This window comes from Barbus barbus (genome assembly GCF_936440315.1).
Source record: "Barbus barbus genome assembly, chromosome: 34".
Taxonomy (NCBI): domain Eukaryota; kingdom Metazoa; phylum Chordata; class Actinopteri; order Cypriniformes; family Cyprinidae; genus Barbus; species Barbus barbus.
This window is the reverse complement of record NC_136762.1, coordinates 21,545,288-21,561,898: the sequence shown is the minus strand read 5'-3', so window position 1 is coordinate 21,561,898 and position 16,611 is coordinate 21,545,288. Positions and strand designations below refer to the sequence as shown.

At 37.5% G+C, this 16,611-nt stretch overlaps 1 protein-coding gene across 2 annotated transcripts in view; it reads left to right on the top strand.

The window, feature by feature from the left end:
• The window catches only part of LOC306854394 (teneurin-4-like), a gene marked incomplete at its 5' end in the record, with an annotated part of 168,383 nt that overhangs the window by 35,585 nt on the left and 116,187 nt on the right, over positions 1-16,611 (top strand). For both annotated transcript variants that reach the window (XM_079392352.1, XM_079392351.1), the window contains one exon: positions 13,328-13,574. In XM_079392352.1, coding sequence (XP_079248478.1) covers positions 13,328-13,574 — 247 coding nt within the window. The remainder of the gene's footprint in view (positions 1-13,327; positions 13,575-16,611) is intronic.

The window sequence follows — 16,611 nt, the reverse complement described above, 5'->3', positions numbered from 1 at the left end:
ATGTGCTTTATAAGTACTAATAAACAGCCAATATGTTATTAATAGGCATGCTAATAAGCAACTAGTTAATAGTGAGAAGTGGTCATTTTTACTAAAGTGTTACTGAAATACAGATACACAATAATCAATAAGTAGGGGTATAGATATTTGCTCTGACAAGTTGATTAAATTATGGTTTACAAAATGATGCAGTGTACAATGAAATCTGAAATTTAGTCTAGGGCTGTGCAATTAATCGAAAAACAATTTCGATTTCGGCCTCCAACGATTATGAAAATACATTAATCGAGTTAAAAGAATTCTTGCGCCCCATTCCACCCACTTTCGTTTTCGTTCTTCCAGCCCCTTGCGCTTTCGTTCCTCCATAAAAGCCCAATTTCACATGCAAATCAGTAAATCATGTAACGTGACTTTGGCAAAATGGGACGTGCTTGATTTATTGAAATGTATTCGATTATTCGTGTTTTTAAAAGCGCTAAAGAGAACTTGCGCTTCCTCAGGAGGATTTCTGTGTAACGTTATGCGCGCAACAGAACAGAACACAAACATAAAGTCAACTTTAGGTCATGATGCACGCCCTAAATAGTAAATAGCTTAGTGATTTATTCACGTAAACCTTAAACATAAACAGTTGAGAATTAAAAATACATGTGTAACGGAAAATTGGATCCACTCAAAGTGACAGCGGGCTAATATTTCTGCTGCAACGGTGTGCTTAATATTAATCAAACAACAAAAGACTAATTCAAAATCACACACTGCTCTTAAGTGAAGGACTTTTGTAGCTTTAATAAGAAACAAAGAAAATGTCATTCTTACCGTGAAGACTATGCTGTTTTATTTTACATTTGATCATTCATTTTTGTAAACTACATACAAGAGACTTGCATAAAAAAACCATAAAGCACAGTTTTTTTCATTTGTATTTTTTTATTCTATTGCATTTGTCCTTTGCTTTTTTATTACTGACACAGTAATTTATTACTGTTTAATTATTTTCAGTAATTTTTGTTTGTTTGTTACTAATATCAGTTACACTAATACTCTACACTAATAATTTTGCTGATCTCTAAAATGTAGATGTCAACCTTATTTACAGGAAATATATATTTAATATATCACTATATTTAAATATGTCACTCATATATTGACCAAATACTCATAATTGTGTTAAAATAACCGTGATTACAATATTGACCAAAATAATCGTGATTATGATTTTTGCCATAATCGAGCAGGCCTAATTTAGTTTTGATGAAAACAGTTCAAATGATGAAAGATAAAAAAGAATTTGAATGACAAAAAGTAAATAAATAAATCTCCTCGTCCACTGGTGGTGGACGAGGAGACGCCACCCCTCACAATGTAGAGCGCTTTGAGTGCTTAGAAAAGCAGAAAAGCGCTATATAAATGTAATGAATTATTATTATTATTATTATTAAATACATACATATACATATTATCTTATATTTGAATAATTATAATTGAATAATTTGCATTCAATTTTCCTCATGAACAAAAATAATCTATACCAAATTTACAACACATTTCTTTTTTTCTTGGGAAGATCACGTATATTTAATTTCAACTTTTATTCTTCCAATTGTTTTTGGCATTCTGGAATCCCAGGCTTTGTATTTGACGTTGTGTGCGCTCTCTGTTTGAATGTAGACTTTGGCAGGCTAACCCTCGCTGCAGCTGTCCAATTTCACCGTGACTTATGAAGTGGTTCACGATATACGTCACTGTTTGGATGACCTGGATTGCAGTTTCAATACCTTAGCCGTGTGAGATTGAGTGTGTTGTTGTCCACAGTGCTGTATTTCTTGCAGTAATTTGATTGCGACCATTTCAGATGATTGTAGAGTTGCCTTCATTAACTTTGTGTAGTGTTAGAAAGGGCAAGAAGTTTTAATGAAAGATAAAATCAATTGAAAGCCTGTAAATGATAAAAAGCTTAATGGCATGCCCTGCTGTGGGACAAGTGACCAGCACAGCAGGAACTTTAACCACAATGAATCAATTTTACAAGTTACTATGTCCTTACTAATGAGCTGCTAATGAAAAGCGCATGGATTGATGAGATAATCGCATTGTGCTGCTATTGTCGTCCAGTAAGTTCAAATATGATGAAGTTGTTTGCTGGGCATTGGTTTTTTTAAAATTTGGACTACTTTTAACATCTTGTCACTTGTTGAAGGACATTACAAAGCACAGCCGCTAACAGTAAAGCTAATATACGACAAAATGTAGATATTCTAGTTGGCAGCTGTGACCCATTATATAGTGCTTATGAAATTATTGTCCTGAACTGATGTCTGTGCTGCAAGATGTTTGTACGGCATCAGCTAACCAAATTAGAAATTAGATTTGTTAACATGCTTTTCAGATAAGAAAGCATCACGTCACTTTGATAACTGGAGGAGAGCAGAGAGCATGCCGATGCTGAGCAATCGATATGAAGCCTGTCATCGCTAGCAGCTCTCAGCTTCTCCCTCAAGGCTTCTTTAGAGAGTAGAACAAAAAAATGCTGTAAATAATTGATCAGCCTTTACAAGTTAACCACCCAAGGCTGGAATTACATCAAGGATTGCGCCTGCCAGCTTCCACACGGCCCTCCGTAAAGCAATGAATTACCCTCCCGTGGCAAGAACTTTCCCTTCTCAGCGCAGCAGCCTGTTCCCGTCCCGGTCACCTAGCGGTAGCACCTCGATGCTAAAATGGGATTTATCTTTCCGACAAATGGCTGTGATTTGCATTGGTATATAGGTTACCCTCGGGCTGCCAGTGAGGGGTAGCACACTCACCAAAGGAATCGGTCTCTTGCCTCCGAGCTATGCAAGGCACCATAAGGCTCTATTTGACTGAGACAAAGTAGCATACCACAGTGCCGTGAAAAAGGAAGTTTATGTGCTGGAGTTAAGCTTAGCATCCCCGGTAGAAAAGTAGTGGGATTCCTGCCAGAGGCTATGCTGTGTTGCATGAGGTTGGTGTAAAGTTTGATCCTGCTTTCTTTACTTCGCATTTTATGAGTCAGTAACTTTTCATCGGAAGTCAGGTGGCTCCTGCACTGCCAGTCATTTTGCTTTAAAAGATAAAACTGTGTTCATACAGCAGCACAATGTGGTTGTCTGTAGAGTTTTGACTGCTAAATATGGTTCTGTTCACACTGTTCAGTTAATTCTGGGTGACTCCAGTTTGATTGATATTGACATTTAGTTGCCTGTCGTGCCACCCAACTTATTATTTGCTCTGTTTCTAATTTTATAGCTGTCATCTTCTCTCAGGTTTTGAAAACCACCAGAAAATATTGATATTGAATTCAGTTCCCTTGTCTTTTCTGCATATAAATGCCAAATTGAGTCACCTGCTAGTAAATACGCTTGTCAATCCAAACACTGGCTGTGTCAAAGTAGCCATTGTGATTGTAGGTAAACAAGTGGTAAATTATTGAAATTAGCCTGCTCTTTTGAAGAGCACCCTCATTGTCATTTCTGATTGTTTGGCAACTGTATTTGCTGAGACTTAAAACAGAACAAGGACACAATTATAATGAGAAGAGAAGCGCTGCTGTTTATTCACTTAAACCACCTAACGAGTCTATTTTAACCATTTTCCCTGCTTTTTGAGATTGGGATAGGCTTTTTTAACCTGAGAATAAACAGCCAGCTGCTTTCATTTACCAAGTATTAGCGTATTACTAATATGATATGCCAGATAGCTCAAGGCTTAATAAGAGCGATGCAGTTATGACAGACTCTTGGATAGGTGGTCACGTCCTTTGTTACAGTCCTTGGTTTTTAATGAAGAGGTGCCTACACATTCACACTGAGTGGCATAAATTGCCGTCCAAAGCACACTGTGGATTAATTAGTGCAGTGCAGTTAGTGCCAAATATTTCACAGTTTCTGACCCATTTTTTTCACCCTGCCCTCACGTAAACACAAGCAGATGTCTTGAAAGATATGTCATGTGGGTTTGAGCTTGCAATATTTTGATATGCTTTTAGGGTTGACAGTGACATGCGTTAATATCTCCTGTCCCCATTTCTTCGCCTTGTCTGGAAATTAAGGGAGCATATTAAAGCATTTTTAACTGTGTTGTGACAGGGCCCTGTTCTGCAGCCCGACTCAGCTCAGCATTACAGATCTGTCAAATTCTGGAGAGAGAAAGGGCATGGACAGGGTAAGCTTCTCGTGTAAAATGATAAGGGAGTTTAAAGGCCCAGATTCATGTTGCTGGTGTCGATATGATTTTGTGTGTCTTCAGAAACATGGGTTATTCTGTAGTTCCAGAAATGTGATCCAGTGCTGAGACTAAAGCTGAAAAGGCTTAGCTCAGGGTTTTGGGCTGTGGATTCAAACACAGAGCATGTTTTCAGAGGAATTTGGTACACTTTTCCGGCAATTGAGGAGGAATTACACATGAGAAGATGGGAAGGCTAAACCTGACATCTGCGGAGAGCTGAAGTACCGAATCAAGAATACAGAGGTTGTTAGCATTTGAAATATCGAGTCCCGAGTGTTTAAACACAACATAAAGCAGAATCTGGCAACAGTGGTGGAGTTATATGCACAAATTTCACCGTCGGGAAATTTCTGCACTTCCTAAAATCATCTCTACTTACAGCTATCAACCAGAAATGGAGTTATCAGACTGAGGCAATTTCACTTTTCCCAGAGTAATTCTACATTATCAAAAAAAGGCATCTGTAGCGTTCTATCAACCAAAGGGCTCTCCGCTGTATTGTATTTTTCCTCTGTATTGTATCTTTATTGCAGAAATTCCCTCAACTATATTTCACGAACCAGATGTCTTTTGTATTTAAAGAGGCTGAGATTAAACAAGTTGGAAAATGTAGAAAAGAAAGAGTGAAAGATCTCTATGCCCGCTAGGTCCCGGTAGCTTGATGGGACAGACTCGTTGAAGCTTGAGGTCTTTTTATTGAGCATATGTTGCTCCATGGCCCCTGGCTTTCTCTCAGGGACCTGTTCCTGGAGAGATGGATATTGGGCCACAGGCTCCCTGCTGAGCCCCTGTTCTTCACCACAGAGCCCCCCTTGTCTTAGCATCCTTTTACGCTGAGCAGCATGGGGTTCGGGCCACAGTGGGCCACTAATGGTGTATGGATCACCTCTTTAAGGGCTTGCACAACATGCCTTTGCAGTTGACCAGACAAGAATGAACGGGTGGAAATTAAGCGGCAGGGCCACTCTGCAGCTCCGCATTTAGATCAGTTGGATTTCATCAGAACTTATTTAATCACCCCCTCCCATTGCTGGCGTGAGAGAAGCCAATGTGGTTTACGGGGTCGCACCGGAACAAATATCCACCGGAGAGACTCACAGCAAACAGGGAAAGAGAGATTTAATAAGCAACACATGGCGTAGCTGCAGAGGACAATCAAGGACGAGCATATTCCTACTCGCCATTCCTGTGAGTTTCACCTGCGATTTATTTTTAATGAGAACATTTGAGATTTATATATTGTGTTCAGCTAGGCACCAGGATGCGACCACTGTCCATATTTCTAATTGCAACCAACCAGCTGTTTTCCTAATGCATTGTCACCTTTTGTAAATGTACACTGTATGCTCATGAATCATTGCTTTATTTAGATAATCCATTATGAGGTTACCATGGTGATAACAAAGTGCCAGACAGAGCCATCTGCACGCTTCAACGTCAAATATGTCTTCAGGACCCAAGGGGACACAAAAAATTACACCTATTTTTAATGAAAAACAGCACATTTGCTTTTGATTCTGTGTGATTTTCGAATCAACAGGCTCTGGAATGCAGCGAGAGATTTTTTTTTTTGTGTATTTATTCCTTCAGTATATCTGTGAAGGTGTCAACGAGGCCGTCAGTTACTCACACTTGATGAGTTTGAGAGCATGACTGATTCTGAGCGCCATCAGCTATATCTGCTAGCCTTCATATGAAACCTGTGAAGACAGCTTGTATTCCCGCATGTATCTGTCTCTCCTAATGGTTAGGAACAACACCTTAACTGATGATTGAATGGAGGAAAATGTGTGTGAACCACAGACACACAACCTTCCATTAACACTCAGGGTGGCTGTCGGTTCTTGGCGCTGTTCAGAAAGCTGAATCCACCACCTATATCTAGACATTCACGATCAGAAAACAAAGCTAGCAGGATAGACAAATGTTCAGCAATCTATGGTCACTCTTCTTATTTTTAGCTACTGGACGTCGTTTAATGATCTGTCTGTCTTGCGGAAGGATTTTGATTTATTCTGCAGCCCGTCTCACACATTGCACATTTGATCGGGTGTCTACGAGTTCTCACTCTCAGGTGTGACTGTCAAGAGTGAGACTCAGATTTTGTTACTATAAATGAAAATAGACTTTGCACAGCCTGTAAACTTTCTACAAGTTATCTGCACTTTCCAAATGGAATTGGTGATCTCATGAAAACATCTGTCTGTCTGTCTGTCTGTCGGTCTATCATTCTATCTATATATCTATCCATCTATCCATCTATCCATCTATCTATCATCTTACCTATCTATCTATCTATCTATCTATCTATCTATCTATCTATCTATCTATCTATCTATCTATCTATCTATCTATCATCTATCTATCTGACTATTTCTATCTATCTATCTATCTATCTGACTATTTCTATCTATCTATCTATCTATCTATCTATCTATCTATCTATCTATCTATCTATCTATCTATCTATCTATCTATCTATCTATCTATCTATCTATCTATCTATCTATCTATCTATCTATCTATCTATCTATCTGACTATATCTATCTATCTATCTATCTATCTATCTATCTATCTATCTATCTATCTATCTGACTATTTCTATCTATCTATCTATCTATCTGACTATTTCTATCTATCTATCTATCTATCTGACTATTTCTATCTATCTATCTATCTATCTATCTATCTATCTATCTATCTATCTATCTATCTGACTATATCTATCTATCTACCTATCTATCTATCTATCTATCTATCTATCTATCTATCTATCTATCTATCTATCTATCTATCTATCTATCTATCTATCTATCTATCTATCTATCTATCTATCTATCTATCTATCTATCTATCTATCTATCTATCTATCTATCTATCTATCTATCTATCTATCTATCTATCTATCCCTACCTACCTACCTACCTCTCTATGTCTCTCTCTCTCTCTCTCAAAAATTCAAATGAGCTTTATTAGCATGACTTGCACAGTATTGCCATTATATGAATAAGGAACAAACAATTATATAATACATAGAACAAGAATAGATCTGTAAAATAATTAATTTCTTTTTTCTTTTTCTTTTTTTCCCCTCTTCCACAAACAAGAAAAATATTTAAGACTTTAAAAAAATAAAATAAAAAATAAAACCTTTGTACAACATGTAAGAAATGATCTTGCTTCAGTTTTGTCCACTAGCTGATAGTATTAGTTTGTGACAGGCTGATACATATCTTGCTGCTGTTGTGATCATTTCGGGAATTTTTCCCTAAAATGGGACTTAATTTTTCTGCATTTGGTAATGCCATAAAATTTGGTTTAATTTGTTGGAATTTGAGGAAATAAATCTCTCTTTCTCTCTCTCTCTCTCTCTCTCTCTCTCTCTCTGTCTATCTATCTGTCTATGTATCGTTCTATCGTTCGATCTACTGTATATATATCTATCTATCATTCTATCGTTCTATCTATCATTCTATTGTTCTATCTATCATTCTATTGTTCTATCTATCGTTCAATCCTTCTATCGTTCTACCCTCCATTCTAGCTATCATTCTGTCCATCCGTCTGTCACCATTCAGTTAAATTTAAAGACAATTAAGTTTATATATTAACTTTATTGTCCTTCACTTTCTTGACACAAATTTTATGTATCCATTGTGCTACATGGATACAGAGGTTTTATTTTGTAATTATGAAATTCTAAAGATACGTTTGTATTACCCCATTTCTTATCAATTATTCATAAACAAATCAATTCTGCTCCAGGGTTTGATGTTTTAGTGTCACTCGTTGGTTAACTAACACTGCTGACTGGAGCAACCCAATTTTCCTTGGAGATTGACTTCAGACAACTTTAATGGGCTTTTGACGCCTGTAAATATTGAGCTTGAGAGAAATTGAGCTTGAGCTTCTGAATTTTTTCTGGACTGTGATCAGTTGCTAAACGGAGTCAAACTCATCAAGAACATCCTCACAGATCAAATGAGCTTTTTAACACGTTTTTAGTAAAGTTCTTGCACCTCTTTTGAGTACATCCCTCCCCCATATAAAACATGCTGCTAATCTACATAAATATGCCATGGGATTTCCACAGAGAAATGCTTGTCTCCCTTTTGTAATTGCTATTTTATTCATTTGCTGTCTTGTAATCATAAAGCAATTTTACAACCAGCAAAGTGTAATCTAGAATAATTAGGTGCCTATTATATTCTTAATCTCAAGAGAGGGTGAATCTCACAAAAAAACATGTTCAGATATTTTTTTTTTCTAAAAGATATTTTTCGAAAAGATTAAATATATATATTTTGTTTAAAGAAAATTAAACCCTTTGCTTAAATAAAATAACACCATTATGTTTATGTGTGTATATGTATATGTGTGTGTGTGTATATATATATGTATGTATGTGTGTATGTGTGTATGTGTGTTTTTTTTGTTGTTGTTTCTAAATCATGAATAATTCCAGATGATTCTCATTACAGCTATACAGAATAAAAGAAAGAATAAAATATTATTAAAAAGTCTTAAGACAGGCTTCGTTTTCTGTAAAATTTTGTCCTCAGAAGTGTGTAAAAAATGGTAAAATATGATGAGTAAAACAATACTTTGCTTCTTTTTTGGAGACCATTTGAGACCAAAGAACTTTTCCTGATTTGTCTGTTCTTTAATGGTACAACAAACTTCTTTGCTGGCGAACGGAATTGTGCAAACTAGATCGATCAAAGACCTTCCACTCTTACAGGTCCTTCTGGACTGCGCTGAATTGTTCCTGCTGAATCATTGCTTCTCCTCTTATTATGTTCATTGTCTCAAGGACTCGAATGAGCCTTACCTTCTGTGCTTTTCAATGGAAATAAAGCTCCAGCCCTTCAATGCTGCATCAGCACTTCTGTTTACTGGCTGCTGTTTAGGGAATAAAAACTCTGCGTTAAGACAAACTTGTTCCGAAAACACAACACAAGAGTTTAGATGTTTAGTGAAGTGTTTAGAAATGAGACGCATCGCCTAACCTTGTTGTAAGTCTATCACTATTTGTAGCATTCATAATGTGTATAATGGGGTTTTTATGCTGTCGTTGTTGTTACCTGAGGGGCTGTACTTCTATCATTTATTTTGCCTGGCAAACTTTTTGTTTTGAGTTCAATGCTACATTCTTAAGAGCCACAGTTTTTATATACATTAGGAAATCAACCTAACTTATTGCATACTGTATTTTAAATTGCAATAGCAGAGACAAATACAATTTCAGACAGTCAAACAAGCCAATAAATCAAGTCCTGTTCACATTAACCTTCTTTGAATGTCATCACTTTCATAGTAGTAATACGCCCGCATGTTGCGTACCTTCATAGTACAGGGGAAATAGTTTACCTCTCTTACAGCTCTCCGTCTGTTTTGATCCAGTTTCATCAGGGCCATCATCAGCTTGGCTCAGAGACGCAACAGAGCTCTGAGTAATTGGTAGCGTAGGATTGTGGGAATGCGGCTTGGTACGGGCCCATCTGTTACTGCCTCTGACAAATGATCCGGCCCTGTGCCCAAAATGAAAGGGAATAAAAAAAGTAACGGGGTCCCTGTCAGTGACGCATCCCATAATGATCTTCAGTAGAATGTGCACTCACCACATGGTGCAAAGCACTCATTTAGTCATATGAGAGATGTGAGAACTAGCATTCTTTCACCCCGGTGACATGCCTCCAACGGAGAACATACTGTGTCGCTTGGTGTGTGAAACTGCAGTAAGACCTTCGAAGCACGCAACTTTTTGCAGTATTCAAAAGAAAGTAATGATTCAGGGTTTTTATTACTTGAAGCTCAATGCCATGCATTGTTGTCCATGTTTCTGCTATAGAAGTTAGAAAAGTTAGTGGTTATGAAGGTCAGTTTAGTCGAAAGTCGAAAGTCGTGACGTATTGTCAAGTATGGTGACCCATACTCAAAATTGGTGCTCTGCGTTTAACCCATCCAAGTGCACACACACAGCAGTGAGTAGTGAACAAATGCACACACACACACACACACACACACACACACCGTGAACACACACCCGGAGCAGTGGGCAGCCATGCTGCGGCGCCCGGGGAGCAATTGGGGGTTCGGTGCCTTGCTCAAGGGCACCTCAGTCGTGGTATTGAGGGTGGAGAGAGCGCTGGACATTCACTAGTCAAGCAACCATAAAAGCATTCTATATCTGCGAGATCTATATTGGTATTGGTAAAGATGTGGACACTCTCACGTATCCAAGGTGTAAGGAAACTATGCAGATAGGTCAGGATGTTCGACTAGCTGTCCAGAACCTGATGATTGACTAGTTTATGTAATATTTTTTCTTTAACATTTGTGATGGCAGTAATTTAGAAAGAATAAATTTACAGATACAACTTCTCCAGATTGTGCCTTACAGTTTCTAAGAAGTTCCATCTCCATCTTCATTTCCTTAAAAGAATTGCAGCTACAGCATCAACACTGACTTTGTAACAAAAGACAATTACTTCAATTACAATTACTGACAATTACTATGATTTTTTTGCAATAACAGTATGCCTGGACTATTTATTTGTTTAATATCTGTCAGGTAGCCTACTAAAAGGCTGTTGCATATAGTAGTATTTTCACATACCTAGTTTGTGGAATTATGTCGTCAGAAGTGTGTTTTGGACATTTGCTACTGTCAGCGTTTAGGTAAGCATTTAAATAAACGAAGATAAACTTGTTTTTGAATGGAAATAAAACATCTTTAGTGCATTAGCTGTAGTTTTAACGAACTCAAGTTGATCAAAAGTGTAAATAGAACATCTTTAGCACATTAGCTGTACCTATCTACCTCATAAACATCTTTAGTACGCTCTACAAGAATTTTGAAGAAAGTTGTTCATAAATCTCAAAACATCTTTAACACGTGAGCGAAATCTACTTAAGTAATGAAAGTTGCTCATAAATGTAAATAAAACATCTTTAGCATGTTAGCTTTAGCAACTGAAAGTAATGTTGTTTATAAATGTAAATAAAACATCTTTAGGGCATTAGCCTCACCTTTAGCAACAGCCTAAGCTCTCAGTAAAGAGGCCGTCGAGTGTTGTCAACAGGTGTAAAATGAAACTGCTTTGTTCTTGTTAAGTAAGGGTTTTTACCGCAATGAGGCGCTAGTTTATTGATTAATTGAATGGTTTAGTAGATATGGAAATGAATGGCTTTGAAGCACACAAGGACACAAGGGTCTTTATCTGCATCTGAATTGCCACAATCTGATGCTCACAATCTCGTGTCTGATAGCCCCCATCTCCCATGACGCAAAGTGGCTTTAGGAGACAAACGCTTTGTTGGAAGCTGAAGCTGTCTTGTCGGGTCCATCTGCACAAACTGCAGTTGATCATGGCATGAATTTCAAACAGGTTGACGAGGGTAATTCAGTCTACTTGATAGTGATAGATTGTCAACAGCGTATTTGGCCTGATGAGTGTTTGTGAGATTCCAGCTGTTAGTAGAAGCCGAAGCTCTATTTGGATGTGACGCATACAAGTAAGTAGGTGTCTCTTTTTAAGAGAACGTCTTGTCTTTAACTTTTCTTTAACTAGTGACTAGTTATACTTGATACCCAAGTAACCTTCTCTCTTTAATTCTAATACCAGAGACATAATCACAACTGTAACAACTAATTTCCACATTACCCACATAATTTCACATTTTGGCATTGTACAGAGTTTAGCATTTCCGTGTTCATTTATCAGATGCCATTGTCCAAAGCAATTAGCTATACCATTAGCATTACCATTAATGGTATTTGTTAGAATTATATACAAATAAAATAACTGCAAATTGCTGTCTGTGTTGCATGTCCCTTGCCTCAATATCTAATTAACACTTTGTATATTACTTGCTTAGCCAATTATGGATGGGGCTTTTTGGCAACAAATGCCTTTGTAATCAGAAGATGTGTCAGACATATTAACACAGTACATTAGGCTGTATTTATACAGACTTTTCTTAGTGTAATTTAATGCAGTATTTATGTAAAACAGTATACCATACTTTAAAAAAGAAAATGCTCCGGTCAATCTTGAGCTCATTAATTTTTGCTAATTATAACTTGATAATGAGACAGTTAAAAAGGTATAACCTAAAAGGATGTAAATACAGAGCCAAAGTTAGCTTACATGAGCTGTCAGTTTAAACCTGTTATTATTATACTTTTTTACAGTGTTTTGACATTTGAAATGTGACCATAGACCACAAAACCAGTCTTAATTGTCAATTTTTCAAAATTGAGATTTAAACGTAATCTGAAAGATGAATAAATAAGCTTTCATTGATGTATGGTCTGTTAGGATCGGACAATATTTGACAAAATATCGAGAAAATCGCTTTTAAAGTTGTCCAAATGAAGTTCTTAGCAATGCATATTACTAATCAAAAATGAAGTTTTGATACATTTACAGTAGAAAATTTACTAAATATCTTCATGGAACATGATCTTAACTTAATATACAATTAATAATGATTGTTGGCATAAAATAAAAAATCTATCATTTTGACCCATGTGATTTAATTTTGGCTATTGCTACAAATATACCCGTGCAACTTAAGAATGGTTTTGTGCTCCAGGGTTACATATTTTTATACTGATTTCTGATATTTTATACAACGGGATGGGATGTTTCGTAGTAAGACACCCCAATTCATACCACTGAACATCACAGAATACTTATTGATGTTTGTGCTGATGTTTCCTGCCAAATTGATGTCACTTCCTGGAGAATGCTGTCATTAAGCAACAGGCTATTCTTAGTTAAAGGGATTTTACAAAAGACTGGTTGGAAAGTGAGATTGGGGATTATTTTGTGCTATGTTGCTCGAGCAGCTGCTAGCAGGATTCCCTGCTGTGTTCTGCTATTACCAACATTTTCTTGTGCGCCAATTTTGGACAATTTTGGAACTGCTGCCTTAGCAGTTAACCATACCATTTCCAATAAAATGTTGGATAATGAAAATGTACTTGTTTACTTGTGCAGTATCAGAAATACGTACACTGCAGTAATTGTATTTATTTAGTTGCTGATAAGGCTCTTTGTCTCGTTTCAGAGGGCTCGTTCCAGAACCACTCTCGATTGCGGACGCCACCGCTGCCCCTGTCGCACTCCCACTCCCCTAGTCAGCATCACGCCTCCTCCATTGGCTCTCTGAGCCGCAGCAACTACACCCAGCGCAGTAACCCAAGCCCGGCGCCCACCGATAGCTCGGCTCCCAATGAGGGTTCTACAAGTGCCCAGGACTCAGGCAGTGCCCAGGACAACTGGCTTCTCAACAGCAACGTTCCTCTAGAGACCAGGTACGTTTGGGGCTATGATGTTCTTGTGGTAAAATGGCCAATGAAATAGTCAAACAGAATTGAGTGACTCTAAATTAGACATTTATAATGCATCGTAAGGCATGCATATGCTGGCTGCGTGAAGCGTTTAACGCTGTTTATATCTGCTTAAAAGATCAAATACACTGTCCATACTTAATGAGTCTTTATGTAGCCTTTTAGCTCTATTTGATGCACAATATAGTTTAATGGGTCTTTCCTGTTATGCAGTACCTTTTGCTGTCTCAGACTTTTAAATAAATTGAACATGCATGCATTTAATTAAGTATATCTGTAAAACAATATACCAGACTTTCAAAATGCTCTGGTCAATTTAAAACGCAGAAATTTTGTTAATAACTTAATAGTGAATGGAACCTAAGAGGATGGAAATTAGCCAGTTAACTTACTTGAGGTATCAGCTTGAAGTAATTATTATTTATTGTTTATATTGTTCTATACATTTCTAATATTTTATATAATAGGATACATTTGTATATATTATTTAATAGATTTCTCACCAAAACTTGTTTCACCTCCTGACATTGATGTCATTAAGCATCAGAATTTTGTTAAAGGGATTTATTGAAAGACTGATAGGTTGGAAAGCGATCTTGGAAAGATTAATTGACAATTAAAACAATATTTTCAATAAAAAGTGTTTTGTTTGAAACATTCTAATTAAATCAGGGAAATTAATTAATTATAAATTAATTAAATCTTGAATTTATATTAATTAATTAATTTGTGAATTGCCAGTTTTTAATTTCTAGCTTCATTTCCTCATATTTATGTATTAATAAAAATACAGATTGATTGGACATAAAAATGTGCTGATAGCAGGAATGACCTTAAAAATGTTTAGCTGAGTTGAAAATGAAAGCTTTATGGTCTGTCACACCGACGTTTCATGCGGCTCCGTTTTTACATAAATTCCTGCATCAGGCCAGAATGCATTTAAAACATGACTAAATATACAACAAGAGAAAAGCATCGCTTTTTTGGGGGGCTTTCCGGGGCAGTCTAATATCTCAAGCCCAAATGCATTAGATGGGCAAATTCTCTCAAGGTTCTGAAGGGGGCTTTGCTACAAACTCAGCTCTTTATTTATCTCCCATCAGTCCTTGCTCTGTTTGCTTCTATCTGAGGCACTTGTGTGGAGGAGATCAGTCAAGAACCTCTCAGATGTCTGTTTGCATTGCACAGGCTGCTCCTCATGCATGGCGGAGGCAAATCAGGGCTGTCAGACCAGCCTGAAGAGAAATGATACATACTGATACTCATATTACCTCCACCTCCTGCACTGCTCAACCCAGCCAACCCAAATAGCTCATATTTATTTCAGCTGCTGTGAAAGTTTTAGGCTTTTCGGACTTTGTGCTATGAGCATCTGTATAACACAGGTCTCAAAACTGCAATGATTTACTGTTGGGATTGCAGAGTTAAGTACTTTTTTTTTTTTTTCATTTTTTTTTTTTCCTGGAGCCGCTTACCTAGTTTTATACGACTGGTGAATCTCAAGAAAACCATCAAAAACAAACAAACAAAAAAAAAAAACTCTCGGGGTGTTATGTCATTACAAAATCAAAAATGCTGAACAAATTTTTACTTGACATGACTGACATGGTCCCTTGTCTTCATGTAGACCCTCGTAACCCTGCTCCAAATCAAAATTAAAGTATCCTAACATTTATGTTGTTTAATTATAAGCATAAGCACTAAGGCACTTGCTCAGAAACTCGCTGTTTCTTTGTCATCTTGATGCTTTTGTGACCAGCATGGGTGTGAACGGTCCACTCAACAGGAAAATGAATGTTAATTTGAATTTGCGGAGGGACAGTTAGCATCATAATGACTGATTAAACATCATGGATTTCCCCAAACTTTAATCTGGACCAGGTATTCCCATGGGAGAGGGAAACAGATGGCCATGCCAGCCGATCTGCGGCAAGAGAAGAGTGGTGGAAACAGTAAATCAGTGACATCACACCCCACCCTCCACAGCTCCCTCCCATCTAAAAAAAATGGCGATCAATTATCTGAATCCCTCTGATGAAATTGGAACCATTAGCAATATCCACAAGGACAGTGAAAGATGGCCTGTCATTTAGGCTTTAGCTAATGGCTTTGTAATGGTACCCTCTCACGACTTTTGTACAGCGGGCTGGAATGGGTTGGATGAGTCTCTGGATATGTAGGCTTACCGAGCCTTTCCATTGGACGAGAGCCAGGCAGTGCCATTCTTTTATTGGCTGCTTTTATGTATTCTTTTCTGACTCCTCCAAACCGGCCTCTGGGCCCTTCTCATCTTCATTTTAAAACTTTAATTTGCCTCCCAATGCCGAGCAAACCAACAAATGTACATAAGCTGGCCAAAGACAATCAGCCGAGCAGGCAGACAGTCTTGAACAGCTCTGAAGAAAAGAAAACACATATTTTCTCTTGTTGAATTGAAGGTGTTGTGCCTACCCAATGCATGTTGACGGTTCATTTCTCCATTGCATTATCTCAGTCTCCCCTTATGGAACAGCCGTCTCAGGGGGCATGGAGCTACAACAGACATGCTTCACTGAATGCACACTGAGTTCCTCTCTGAATGTTAATAAACCTCTGCTTTATGAAACCATTTATTATTTAAAAACTGCAAAAAAAGCACATCTTATAGCAGTAACCACTTGAGAATTCTGTCAGTGTAATATGTGATTCTTTCTGAAAAGTGTTGTGTCAGCTCCATAAACACAAAGAACGTAAAGAAGTGAATGGAAAAGTAATGCCTTGTTTTCTTCTAACCACAATCATAAAGGAGCCAGAATACTCTAATGTTTATCAGAGAAGAACAGGACGCTTGCAGAGAGGGGCATGGGTCGTACAACACAAGGTACATGTGGTAAAAGAGCGCGAGCGCTCTCAGGTGGGGCGTGCCTGGTTTCACGGGGATAAAACTCCAAACACAGCACTTTAGTTCCATAAGGATGTCTCTTCTTCCCCACTTCCACTGAAATAGTGCTGGTGCCGGGCT